This window comes from Astatotilapia calliptera, chromosome 23 (assembly GCF_900246225.1).
Source record: "Astatotilapia calliptera chromosome 23, fAstCal1.2, whole genome shotgun sequence".
Lineage (NCBI taxonomy): Eukaryota > Metazoa > Chordata > Actinopteri > Cichliformes > Cichlidae > Astatotilapia > Astatotilapia calliptera.
Window position 1 is genome coordinate 8,948,412 of NC_039323.1, and position 14,796 is coordinate 8,963,207.

The 14,796-nt window shown below is 39.2% G+C and overlaps 1 protein-coding gene across 1 annotated transcript; it reads left to right on the forward strand.

Moving 5' to 3' along the window:
- Positions 1–4,778: 4,778 nt before the first annotated feature.
- Positions 4,779–9,848, forward strand: LOC113016243 (sodium-dependent phosphate transport protein 2B-like). The gene is made up of 13 exons (XM_026158926.1): positions 4,779–4,873; positions 5,275–5,326; positions 5,419–5,553; positions 5,647–5,775; positions 5,892–6,035; positions 6,263–6,374; positions 6,464–6,659; positions 6,743–6,838; positions 7,048–7,159; positions 7,623–7,790; positions 8,043–8,159; positions 8,242–8,366; positions 8,973–9,848. The coding sequence occupies exons 2-13, from the start codon at positions 5,281–5,283 to the stop codon at positions 9,519–9,521; spliced, it is 1,929 nt and encodes a 642-aa protein (XP_026014711.1). The 5' UTR covers positions 4,779–4,873; positions 5,275–5,280; the 3' UTR covers positions 9,522–9,848.
- Positions 9,849–14,796: the final 4,948 nt, after the last annotated feature.

Here is a 14,796-nt window from a genome sequence, read left to right on the forward strand (position 1 = left end):
CAGAGGCTGCTCCATCAGACACAATGGAAATTTGCACACAGCCTCTGATAGGTCCATTTTAAGATGCCTTGTATCCATCAGTCTCAGTCCACACTATGGCCATGTGGAGGCAGCAGGGTCTCACTCAAGTCAGTGCAAACACAGTGGCTTTAGGCTACTTTCTTTCTATTAAGGATTAACTGCAGTTTTATGTAAGATGTGAGGGGGTTTTCCTTTATTTCAGCAGCTCCAGACACCAAATGTTGCTCTCTATCTCAAGCAAACAGAGGCTTTCCATGCTGCAAAAGGTCAGTGTGAATGATGTTATTATGATGATCAGTCTTCCAATAAGCCAATTTAAATACAACTTTAGTGTTTGAACTTTTAAAGAGTCCCTCTGGAGTAGTAAGAAACCTTTAGATAGACACCAACCATCCATCACACTGTTGCTTTGGTTATAACCTTGACAGTTGCTCAGGTTTACCACCCTCAGAGATTCAACCAGTCAGGACAAATTCTAACAACAGTGTTTTATTGTTTTATAGATTGCAATTTACTCACGGTTAGTACTTGAGGGCGGCCCTCCTTGGCCATAACGAGAGGGCAAGCTATTTGACCCCCTGTGGACTGTGCCAGCATGGCAGATAGACGGAATCAACTCAACAGCTCTTCGGGCAATCATTGACTTTGATACCATGACCATTCTCATAAAGAAAAGTATTTAAGATGTGTTATACAAGGTGTAAGAAAATATTATATACCAACTTGTAAAGGGATAATATTTTGAGATAAATTTTTTTAAAAGGTAAAAAACATATATATATATATATATATATATATATATATATATATATATATATATATATATATATATATATAAATTTTCCCCCATATATACACATATTTGCAGACATGACCACAAAGTATTATATTAGTATGTGGGTGGAGGAACGATCAAAGCAGAAGTCCAAAGTTTAAAGGAGAGTCTCAGCTGATTTTTCTATCATATGTGGGTCTGTTATAGTCACAAGGGGAGAACGTACCGCATCAAACCCAATGGGTTAGTCAATAAATAACCAGGCACACTGGAAATATATGGCTACTTCATGAGGCAACTTCATATATGACAACATGCTTTGGATCCTCAGTCTCGCGCATCACATGGATAGTACTAATTAGAGTGTACACTGTGGTCTGAGCAGAAACACAGTTAGAGCCAATCAAATAATATTACTGCTCATAACTGCACAGAAGCTAAGCCTCCAGGCGCAGAGAACCATGCACAATCATCAGAGAGATAAACAGATATTTAATCAATAGTCACCTCAGGATAAAGTGCCCCACCAGTTTTTATGTCTTTTATCTAGAAAATAATTAAAGCAGATACGAATTACTCCATTTGAAATGTAGCAAAGGAATATTTGATGGAATAATGAAAATGTGTTGGTGATTTACTACCTATACAGCCGGCAATAACAACACAAAGAAAATATTTGTCATGTGATAAGTTCAAAATAAGATTTAAGGTTCATTTGTTCAGGTTCAGTGGTGCAGTGGTCTCGTGACGGCACATCCACCGGCTGGCTGGAGGCTTTTCTGTGTGGTGTTTGTGTGTTTTCTCTGTGTCCTCTTTGGGTTCTGTCCAGATACTCAGAACTTCCTCCCAAAGACATGTATGTTAACTGGACTTTGGGTGTGGATGAGTGGCTGTCTCACTATGTTGGCTCTGTGATAAACTTGTGACCTGTCCAGTTGCACTGTTGGACCTACGACAGATTAATAAGAGAATGGATGAGTTGTTCAGGTTCAAGGTGCATCTGATGACTGGTATAGAAAAATAAAGTAGCTAACTACTTTCACATGTTAGTTTAATGGCTATACGATATTATACACAAACTTTGTTCACTTTTAAACATGGAGCTGTTTCTTCTGCATATTTTATTGCATTAAATTGTCTGTGAAATTAAAAAATTATTTTTTGTTTATTATTTATCTGATCTTTTTTCTTTATTTTCATTATTATTTCATTAAACCTGTTACTGTATACCACGCAATGGCTTCATAAGGCACACTGTAACTCTTCAATCAGTCAGACTTTATTTGTTTACCACTTTTTTGCAGTTTAGTGTGGTTCAAAGGGCTTTACAGAGGACCGATGAGAAGCTGATAATGTGAAAGAGTCAGATGTAATAAAACAGAACCAAAATACAAGTATAAGTATATTAAAATCAATTTAAAAAGGATTATAGAGTAAAATAAACCAAAACACCCTGTAAGATCACTAAGATGTCAAATAATGAGAAGCTACACAAACTCAGTAATGTAGATTAAAGACAGAATGTTGCTTTGTTAACACGTTTTGCATGCTTGCTTGACTATTTTCAGCTCTCAGAGCAGCTTTGATTTATTTCAAAATTTTGTTTGCTCATTTGCGTTTTCTTTATTTGCTAAGAGTTTCATATCATGCAGTGTGATATTAGTAGTATTTGTGATTTGTATCTCAGCCTCCAGTGTCACATCATATTTTCTTTGCAGGTTTGCATGGAAGTAAGCGTTTCTTTTGTGGGTATTTCACTATTAATAGTCTTAATTTGTCAGTGCACTTGTTTGGCTGAACACTGTGTACCCAATACTGCCTGCAGCTGCAATCATCTTATTGGTTGTGCAGTAATCAAGTAGTACAGTATAGTGATTGATTGTAGGCTATGGGCTGTTTTTTGGAGCTACAAGATACAGGGTCAGGTGTTTTTAAACTATTAAAGGAAGCAAATGAAAACACAAGAAAATAGAAAAAATAGTTTTTTGATTATTATAAATTTTTGTAATTGTGTTTGTAATTTTGATAGGTGCATTCTTTTGGTTATCATAAAAATTGCAGTTATGTTTTTTTTAAAGCACCCTATATGTGCTTGGAAATGCTTTTGAGAATGTTACAAACAGTCCTGCTAGAAATTACTGATTACTCTCTCTCTCTCTCTCCATATGTGTGTGTGTGTGTGTGTATATATATATATATATATATATATGTGTGTGTGTGTGTGTGTGTGTGTGTGTGTGTGTGTGTGTGTGTGTTTTATTTCACGAAATATTACTTTTGTATTTGTTGTAAAGTATGGGGTTCATGTATTTCTTTTGAAACATGCAATGATAAAACCATCAAACCTTATATTGGTTCATTAAACAAGAGTCGTTCAACAAGATTTCATTTTGTTCTACATACATTTTTAACCTGTGTAGGATAAATTCAAACAAATTTGGCTCTACTTACTACTACTCTACTACTACTTAAATAAAAGGCTTGAATTTAATTAAAAGAGAAAAAACTGAGCTGATGTAATCTAATTAAATTTAACTAACAAATGAATGGGTTTATTGTACGTGATGTCAACCAACACATTTTTTTTCCACAGTACATTTAAAACTTTTTAAAAGTGCAGAAGACGAGCTAGACACACTGTTAAACAGGTGCTGCCAAACATCTAAAGGGATCCAAATCTAGATGGAAAAATAGCCAGTAACCAAACTAGGTTTTACGAATAAGGAACTCTTAAGGGAACCTTTGAAATCCATTTTCATGGAGTAAAGTTCAGTCTCAAAAGAAAACACAATCACCTAAGCCAAAGAAGCCTGTCCAAAATCTACCAGAAAATCAGCAACTGCTCCTGGATTTTCCACGTTAAAATCTAAACCAACAATAACAAGATGGGCAATAATTACAATCAACTCAGTGAACCCTGTTTTTTTACAAGCTAGGTAGTTATTATTTTATTGCATGGTGGGAGTAACTGTAACATGATTGTTGGTTAATCATTTGCTTATATTCACACCAGTTATTATAATGCAGTGCATCGTTAAAATCCTATCTCTGCGTATCTCTCACTATAATCTCAGACTAATGTAGTGACCAATAAAGACAGGCAGGTAAAAGACTGTGTGTGTGTGTGTGTGTGTGTGTGTTATCTAAGAAGCTGTAAACCTGTGCGTGGCTGAGTGGGTGGCATGAGCGTATGAGTGTGTGCAGACAAATGCTTGGGCTTCTTTGAAGATTGTGGAGATAATGCATGCAATTACAGTTATATTTAATATTACTTGTTTTAAGTTCTGTTTATGTTACAAGTACAGTTGCGATCAGTCGCTGTTGGTTTAAACTGAAATAAGATCAGTGTGTTACAACCCGTAATCCTTTAGTGAAATATTTAACGACACAGTGCATGACATCGTGGAAAGACCAGGGGATCAACACGATGATTAATTTTCAGATAAATAATTGGTTTATCTGAAGAATGATGAAACCACCTAATGTTAAAATAAATTATCAAAAAGACAAAATTCCAGGTGGATTTATTTGAAACTTAACTTGGTTTTATTGCCATATGAGAAGAATTGCCATTTCATGCCACCAGGGGGAGCATGTTTGAGTTCGTTACACCTGTACCCCAGCCCACAGACTGAAGACAGGTGGAAACATTTTGTTTGTTTGTTTGCGTGTTTGTTTTGCTATAAGTTCAGTAGACGGTTAATAGTAGACATTGTCAAAAACATAAGGTCATAAAAAAAAACTTTCTTTAGAAAGACGAGTCAAAAATAGACAAATTAACACCAAAAAAAATCCATCTTTCCCCCGTTGAAAACCGTGAAATGTGTCAGTCTTAGTTTTTAGTCCCTCAGAAATTCAAGTTATGTCTAACTGGGTTAATCTGCCCCCGCCTGCAGATGCAGCATGCCTGCTGCACATGTGTGCGTGATCTTTGAACTGTCAGCAGCGGGTGTGCGGGTGTGCGCTCTGCGCGGCGCTATAAAAGCAGCACTCAGCCTCGGAGTGAGCAACAGGTAACTCAGGTGAAGCCTCCTGCTCCCCTCTCACAGATCTGGACACAAAGGCGCTCCGCTGCAGGTGCGTACACCGGCTGCCATCGTTATCTTTCTCGGCAGGACCGAGGCCACCTGAAATCTTGAGGATATTTGCGAGAAATAGCTGGAGGATTCAGTGGCTTGCGTTAAATATATCCGCTATTTGGACAGATGTTATTGCTGATTGTCTTTCACGGGTGTAACAGTGCTACCACTATTGTGTTTCTTTGTTGTCTTAATTATGATCAACTGCTGAGCAGATACAGATGTGGTAAAGCTAGAATTTCATCTTGGATTACGCTGACTATTGCACAGCTGCTTAGTGGACAGAGTAAAAAGTGTGATAGATTGCTTTTGGGGGATAGCCATTTTATTTTTGAAAAGGTGAATAATACAGACTAACACTAAAACTATTGAAACTCTTGCCTTCTTTCTGTTTCTCAGATAGTCATGGCTCCTAGACCAGAAGTAGAGGGAGATAACTCCTCCTCTATCGGTATGTCCTTTTCTTGTGGATATTTTTGACCTCCTCAAACTGTTATTGCAACTTTAGTTTCTCACAATTTCCCCCCGCAATCCCTCTCTTAGATGAGAAGTCTCTGTCTAAAGAAGAGCGTCTCCCACCGGCTTACTCCACTCTGGTCCTGGTGAAGGAGAATGAGGAGGCTGCGGAGGATCCCTGGGATCTCCCAGAGCTGAAAGACACTGGGGTCAAGTGGTCAGGTAAGGCAGCACGCTTTTGCGACTGCTCTATACAGCGTGGATCTCTTCACAATGCCAGACTGATTCAGTGCTTTGTGTCTTTTTTGCTAACAGATCTAGACACAAAGGGGAAGATTTTAAGAGTGTTAACCGGTATTCTGAAGCTGGTTCTGCTGCTTGGACTTCTCTACATGTTTATTTGCTCACTTGATGTTCTCAGCTCTGCTTTCCAGCTAGTGGGAGGTAAAACAAACAAACAAACAAACAAATAAATAAGCAAACAAAAACAAACCACTTCCAGGTTATGTAATGTGCATGGAGAGCTGTATTTTTACCTCAGTGTGTGCGTGTGTGTACAGGCCGAGCCGCTGGTGACATCTTCAAAAACAGTGAGGTGCTAACTAACCCTGTGGCTGGGCTGGTGATCGGGGTTTTAGTCACAGTGTTGGTGCAGAGCTCCAGCACTTCCTCCTCTATCGTGGTCAGCATGGTCGCCTCTGGACGTAAGTAGAAATACATGGAAGAGGCATGTGCACACATTTTACAGTCCGGTATACTCAAACAAATGTGTCGTAAACTCACAATAGAACCTCAAGGTGACAGTTTCAAAAATGCTTATTCTGAGAAACAATCTAAATGTTTAATGTGTGATATATATATCTTAAAATACTAACAGTGACTGCAGTGTTAGTTTATTACACGTGAATGAAATGTCGATTATCTTTTTCAGTACTGGAAGTTAAAATGGCAGTGCCAATCATTATGGGAGCCAACATCGGAACATCTGTCACCAACACTATTGTGGCTATGATGCAGGCAGGAGATCGGAATGAGTTCCGCAGGTAAACGACAGCATGCAAACATAGAGATATTACACTAACTCTACAAACCGTTTCTAGCAGATGTTAGACCGAGTGTTCTTGTTTTTCAGGGCATTTGCTGGTGCTACAGTCCACGACTTCTTCAACTGGCTTTCTGTCCTGATTCTTCTGCCGCTGGAAGCTGCCACAGGCGTTCTGTACAAAGTCACCAAACTCATCATCGATTCTTTTCATCTCGAGTCCGGAGAAGACGCCCCCGAACTGCTCAAGGTCATCACAGACCCTCTGACAAAATCCATCATCCAGGTAACTATAAGACCGGGCCATGTTATCAGTATCAAGTATGATTGCCATTTTTAAAAATTAAAAAAAACTGTTTCTTCTCTTAGCTCGACAAATCTGTTATCTCTGCAATTGCCACTGATGACAAGGTTGGCATGAACAAGAGTCTGATAAAAAAATGGTGCAAAACAGAGACCAACACGGTAAGAAATCAACAAGACCTATTTACAAAACTAGTATTTACAGCTGTAAAAACACACATAAAGCTGTGGTTAGATCAGGTTTTCTCTTGATGACTAATGTTGCCTTGTGTTAGCTCATAAAGAGGTTGAATAAGATTACGCCGTACAGCTACAGTAGCCACTGCGTCGAGGCTTGCTTTTGTTCTTATACTTTCTGCTTTCTCTTTCAGACTTTCTGGAATGTGACAGTGAACACCTGCCCACCAGGTGACATCTGCTGGGAGGAAGGAAACCAGACTTGGACCCAGATGAATGAGACTTTTACCAATTACATAAAGAGATGTGAGCATACATCCATGCCATTTCTGAAGTGGGAAAAAGAAAATTTACAAAGCAATTAGGATTACCTGATCTGCTAAAGCTCGGTGAAATATGAGAGAGCCATTCGGCCACATCAACCTCTTTAGACCAGATTCTCCGAAGCTGAGACAATGACCACCTTTGAGACGTTACAGTGACTCAGCAAATACTCTCCCTTAACCCGTCTACCTCCTCAATAGGTCCATTCATGTTGTTTGGCTGAAGTGTCACATGACCATAAAATGGATCACTTCTTCAAAGCATGCTGTTTCCAATTAAATGAAATGGTTTGATGCTTGAAGAGGTTTTTGTTTAGAAAGGTTTTTGTTTACATTTACATAAAATCATAAACTTATGTAGCTTGTTTCTCAATTCTTAGTATTTACAAGAGCTCGGTTTACCAGAGTTTACTCTAAATGTCTGTCTCTTTCACCATCCTTTGCAGGTAATCACATCTTTGCCAATACGACCTTGTCAGAGTTGGCCGTGGGCCTCATTCTGCTGGCTGGGTCTTTGTTCGTCCTCTGCACCTGTCTCATCCTCATCGTCAAGCTGCTCAACTCCATGTTGAAGGGCCAGGTGGCTGTGCTGATCAAGAAGGTGCTCAACACAGGTACAAAACCAGCAACGAGCCTTTTGCATGTGATGTTCAGCCTGTTTGATAGTCAGCACATCTGCTTCTGTGGTGATGCTTGATGAGCGACACAGGCACAGCCTTCCTGTTGCTTCTGGCTCACGTTCAGGTCGAGCGGTCCTGTTGTGTGATGGAAAAAGCTCAGACACATTTACTATTAAGAATGAAATGCTTGTTTTCTCTGGTCATGTAGATATAATGTTCACATCATGTGTTTCTTTTTGATGGCAGACCTACCCTTCCCCTTCACCTTTCTCATGGGCTATGTTGCAATTTTGGTGGGAGCCGGGATGACCTTCCTGGTTCAGAGTAGCTCTGTCTTCACCTCAGCTATAACTCCTCTTGTTGGTAAGCCATTATGACGCCAGTTTTTTTGTTTGTCTTTTTTAATTGTCACCAGATCTTATATTTTGTTTATCTTTTTTGTCAGGTATCGGTGTTATTAGCCTTGAGCGAGCATATCCTCTGACGCTGGGGTCAAATATTGGTACAACAACAACATCTATACTTGCTGCTATGGCTAGCCCTGGAGAAACACTAGAAAACTCTCTGCAGGTAAGAAACAATTAAAAACTGTTCTCATATGCCTGCTTACAACTCTGCTAGGTGATGCTCATTGGTCAGTTGGTTCAGACTATAGACTGTTTATAAAAGGATGTTGCCACAAAGATGTCACTCAGTGGTTTGTGGAGTTTAGCTAGCAAACCCAGTTTGCCCAATTCACCAAGAATCACTCACCAGGTCTAAAGAAACTGTCAGACCTTCACAGCAGTCTGTGTTATTAGACAGGCTTTAAGCCTTAAACAAGTTAAATGTGTGAGATGTGATAAAATACAGAAATAGCCTAGTGCTTACTATGAAGGGGGAATTATCCACCGTTATAGAAAATGCAGTGTTTGGCACTACTCTGTCAGCACCACTTACACGACAACATTTTTGGTTTTCAGCGAGACAAAATTATTTTGATGCATTTGCACAAATATTCCAGCTTTCCAAGTGATGCATTACAATAACTTTAATCCCTTTAAGCATATATTTATCAAAAACAAAACGAAATCTTTTTAAAGGAAAATCCATTTATTATATCCATCCTTTATTTTTTATTTGAAATCACACAGTGGTTGTCTTGTTTAAATCCAATCTTTCTATGCTTTTTTCTAGATTGCACTTTGCCATTTCTTCTTCAACATCTTTGGCATTGCACTGTGGTACCCGATCCCTTTCATGCGGTTGCCCATCAGGTTGGCAAGAGGGCTAGGGAACAAAACTGCCAAATATCGCTGGTTTGCTGTCATCTACCTGATTTTGGTCTTCTTGGTTTTCCCCCTGACTGTCTTTGGTCTGTCAATGGCTGGCTGGAAAGTACTGGTCGGCGTCGGTGTGCCTTTCGTTGCTTTAATTATCTTTGTGATCGTTATCAATGTGATGCAATCTCGCTGCCGACGCTTCTTGCCCAAGTTCCTCCGTACCTGGGACTTTTTACCCCGGCCCCTGCATTCGATGGCCCCGTGGGATAGCATCATTACCTCAGCTTCAAGCTTTTGTTGCAAACACTGCTGCTGCTGCTGCAAATGCTGCAAGTGCTGCAAGAAAAATGAGGAGGAGGAAGCGATTGAGACGAGCAGGAAGCCAAGTCTGGAGATGTACGATAACCCAGCCATGTCTAAAGATGAGGACACAAAGGAGGCCACTAAAGGAACACAATTTTAGTGTATTTAAGTTTAATTTGTATCTATATGCAAAACTAAATGCAATAATGTATTTATGATACACTTGTAATTGTTCATCACTTCTCAGGTTGTGATATATTATTGATTCCCTTTTAATGGGCGATACACTGAGCATTGTAGTGAACACTGGTGGAGAATATGAACAGAAGTGTTGCACATATTATGAACTGACTGTTGTTGGCCATGTGATGTTTAGTTTTATGATGTTTTTTAGTAAAACATCATAAGATTTACTGCTGGTAATATGTTAATTATGGATGGTTGTGAATGTTATGAGTTATTTTTTTTTATTTCATAAGACACGTTGAAAGAGCCTTAAGTTTTTTTTTTTTTCAACATTTCAAATACAGATGTTTATTGTAGCATTTCAAATGTATCGTTATTAGCAAATTTTATGTTATCCCTCAGTATTTAAGACTCTGAAATATTTGTAAATAAAAAATTGCTATTTTTAAACGGCACTGTTGTCATTATGTTCATCTTGTTATCTCACTGACATCACACAGTCTTATAGTCACTGATATATGTATCAACTCATCTGATATTCAGCTCACTCTTGTGCAACATGTACATTCAAGGGTACTAAATATAAGAAAACACATTTTCAAGTGCATAATTGTCACTTTTGATTTAGTTTCATCACTCATGTTGATAACATACCCAGAATTCCAAGTTATTTATAGACTATAAATAGATAAAAATGTCCCATCCCTAACTAGGGATGGGACATTTTTATCTATTTGCAGGACAGTCATGTTTTATGAGAGATCACAGGATTCATTGTAAGGTTGCAAAAAAAAAGTCGTCCTGTAGCTGGGTTTCATATCTGATGATCCTTAGAACAACAAGTGTGTGAAAGAGGAACTTCTCTCAAAACAAGCAAAGTTTAGCTTCTGTACAGTCACAGTACAGCTTGATTTGATTTGTTTCAAATGTCAAGAAAAAAAAGTGTTGACTGTCTCTGAAGAAAATGTCCTGTAAGCTGGAGTCATGAGTTCTAAAGTAGCGTTAATAAAGTATCAGTTTATCTAAGATTTAGATGAAGATTGGATTAATTAAGGCCTAGGACAGCCAATAGTGGCTCTGCCTGTGCTGTAGTCCACTGATCTTATGAACCCAATCAAAGTACCTGCTCCTCCCTCACAACCGCCCACACCTGATTATTGCCTGTCCTCTATTTATGACATCCAGGAGTACCAGAAGACTTAAAGTACAGAGCATTCAGATCAAAAGGAGACTTTAATCCTGCATTTTATGGTTTTATATATTACTAAATCATTACTAGTACACATGAGATATCATGTCAGATATATCAGCCTCTGTATTTTCAACTTTTAAAACTTTCAATAGTTGTGAGCATTTATAATTTCTGACATTTAGCTTGGTACACGTCATCCATTTGTCAGCTTTAATGAGCGTCTGGTGTTTTTGTCACATTACAGTTAAACATTAGGATGATTTAGTGAGCGCGCTGGTGACATAAACATATAATTAAGTCCAGATATTTCATCTATTTGTGTCAACAAGTGCCTCACTGCTCTTTGAGAAACAGACATACCAGGAGCCGAAGAATGAGCGCAGTCAGATACAACGTGTGTGTGAGCCAAGTTTTGTTGCTGGCAGCTTTTCTGTTATCAGTATTAGATTCTGGAGATCAGGTAAAGTGTAGCACATTTTAATCTTTAGTTCTCTGGATTATTGCCCCGTTTATTGCTGTTACACATGTTTTAGGTATAGCTGCCCAGTTCAAAAATAAAAGCTGGAGAGCACTTTAAACTGACCCTTAAAAACAATGATAAAATAAATAGCACTGCATGAGAGTGTAAATATGAATACTGAAATGTTATGTGGAACAGATGGTACTTACAAAAGCCACTGAGATTATAAAGGTTTATGAGCTGTGAGATATATTCAGTTTTACAGTAGTTATTATTATTAGGATCCAAATCAAGTTGCTTCACAAACGTTCACACACAAACACAGTCAGCAATCTCAGTGCGGCTCAGGAATGTTTACAAAGGGTCTGCATGGGTAACATATTCCAGCCGCTTCAGCACCACATGACTTTCTCCAATATGACATCATTCAGAAGGCATTATCTTTGATTAGCATGCACTGAACATATTCAAATGTTCATTAAACTTACAAAGAAGTATGTTTATGATTTGGTCATGATGAATTTGAACAATCTTAAAAACCGCTCTGAAGACTGAGTTAAGAAAATAACACTTTTATGACCTGGAAAGTTAACAAAGGTAAATATTCAGTAGTTTGAGAGATATCTCTCTAGGACTCCATTCCTAACAAGCAGTAAAGTGACTTATTAACATTCAAGGTCATCATTATGCTATAAACTCATTTAGCACTTGGCAACTCAAGGGATTGGCTGAGGACAATAAAATGTGTTTCTAGGACTACCCAGACTTTCTATATAAATTGACTCGTAGAAAAAGTATATTTCTAATAACTTGACATCACTTGGGTTTTTAATTCCTAAACAAACAAACTGTCCTCATGAACTGGAAAAATAAAAACAATCTTAATTCTAACCAATATAGAAATTATCTATTAGATTACATTAGTTTTGATACAGCCTCGGCCACCACATCAGATCAATTGCTCTGGGCTCCTTTGATCGGCTCCATCACCTAGTGGGGGTGGGGGGTCATAGTTTGGTCCCGCCTTCAATGTTGTGATTGGTGTGGGGGTAGGGACAGGCTTAGGGCGTCGGGGGGTTCCCCGGAGGCATCTTCCTTGGGGGGCTCAACCCGGGGTAGCGGTCATGTCCGGTTGGGGGCTCTTTTCTGACCATTTCCTCGTGGCTGCGTGCAGCGGGGCTAGGGGAGGGTCTGTGATGATGGACGTGGGTTACTGACCTGGTAGCCTGTCTGCCCCTGGGTGGGTCCGGGATGGGTGTGAGGGTCTGGGGGCGCTCCATCTCTGGGCCGGGGCCCTGGCTGGGCCTCGGGGCCTTGGGTCCTGGTTTGTGTGTTGCCGGGGTTGTGGGCGGGTGGGTGCATGGGAGCCCATCCCTGGCGCAGGGTGCCGCCGGTGTGTCGAGTCGCCTGTGGGGCTCTTCAACCGGTGGGGGAGATTGTTACACCTTGCAGGAGCTTTCTTCCCCTCAGGAACTCTCTGCAGGAGGGGGAGATACAGGAGAGGTGGAGGAAGATCTCAGCCTGGGCGTCTATTGTCTCATGTAGTCTGGAAGACGAGTGGATGGTGGGGTGGGTGCAGTTTTCTCTGTGGTGGGGTTGGGTGGACTGTCCCGGGCTCTGTGGGGCCGGGGGGCGCTGCTGCGCCTCTGTGGGTCTTCCTTGGTCTCTTGTGTTCTGGGGGCCTCTGGATGTCTGGAGTTTTGATCTCCTCCATACCTGCTTGATACCATAGAGGACAGGGCTGTGGCTCCCCACACTCTCTAGCAGATCATTACATGGAGAAACCTTTGGAATGCAAGAATGCTGATCCACACAGGTATGCACACAGGTGTACACATGGGTATTCACAGATGCGGACTACAGCTTTCTTGGCTGCTGCCTCAAAGCACACTGTGCGCTGTCTATCTTGCGTGCTGCACAATATCGTTTATTATTTAGTAACTATTGATATCTATGACTAGCTAGTTTATTGTGATGGTGCTTTTTTTTTTTTTTCTATTATTATGTTGCTCTTTGTTGTTTGCTGTCTCCCCTGTTTTTTTTTGTTTTTCTTTCTCTCCATACAGGTGACCCAGTAGTTTTTTTTTTTGTTGTTGTTTGTTTTTTTTTTCTCTCTTCCCCCCCTTCTCACCGTCTCTTCTCCCCTTTGGTTTTCTTTCTTTCTCTCCCCCTCTTTCTTTCATTCTTTCCCCCTGTCCTAAAAAAAAAAAAAAGGATGACAAAGGATGAACTGAAGCTCCGCCATCACGTGATGTCACATGCTGCTGTTTCTGATGTCACTTCCAAAAAAAAAAAAAAATAATAATAATAATAATAATAATAATAATAATTCCTTTTTTTTTTTTTTTTTTAATAATAATTCCTAAACAAATGATATTTAACTTGACAACAAAACTGGACAATGAGTGACCAATGATGAGACATCCTATTTTGGTGAGTAGCAGACATGGATCAATTTTCATTTGCAACCACAATATGAATGTAATACTAGAAATTTACTTTTAGTTTACTTTTAGTTCTGCCTTATCTGCTACGACTCAGATCCACATGTCTTGGTTTTGAGTGTTAACCTCTGCCAAGTATTGATCCTATTCCTGTGTTAAGTTAATAAGCTCACTCAGAAGACGATACTGGGAATCATTCTTCTGTGGCAACATTAAGGGTGACTTTGCAAAAAAATAAATTAAAATAAACAATGAAATAAGTACATAAAAATGCAATTTTACTGAATTTGTTATTTGTTTTTCTATGCAGCAAATGTATTTCCACTACTCTCACGTCAGCTCTGTTTGAGTCATTGCTGCATGCTGCTGCTATTTGTTGTCATGGCATTTTCTCCTTTCATTGCTCTCACTGAATAGAGCTGACAACACACAGATGAGACAAGATGAACTCCAGTGTTACTCAAAACATAAACTGAGTGAAAGAAGACATCTCACTTGACCACAGTGAGCAGTTGAGTAAAAAATTAAGGCGAATAAACAAGTAAAAATACCTCAAAAGTGCTAACCCTTAAGCTGTGAAGAAGCTATTAGAGCCTTCCACGCTATGTTAGCTTTCTCACCACTAGTGATCAGTGCATAGTAAAGTTAGAACAACATAAACACTGACACAGGGACCACTCAGCAGCAACACAAGTAAAAATCTAAAGAAGAAAATGCAAGAGTAAAACTTTATTATTAAACATAACTGAGGATAAGCGTTGCAGAAAATGACATAAATAGAATGCAGTAGAATGAGAAAAATTACAAAATGAAGCAGGAAATGACTTTGACAGTTTTTTCTTTCTTTGTTTGTTTGTTTTTTACATCAACCTGCCTTATAGTCTCATCTTCACATTTCTAAAAACTCTGTGTCGTTGTGCACATTTGCAATTACAGGCTGCTCTTTCTCTCTTTTATAAAACTATGACTATACTTGACAGGGTTTTTTTTTTTTAGTAAATTACTACTGCACACTCTGGGATACACTCTGCCACTAATTAACAGCTGTAGTCAGTGCATACGTAGTAACAATAAAGCACGTACTCTAGCCTAATTTAAAATGGCATATTGAAATGCTACAATTACCACAACTTCAGCTGAGAGGAAAAAGCTC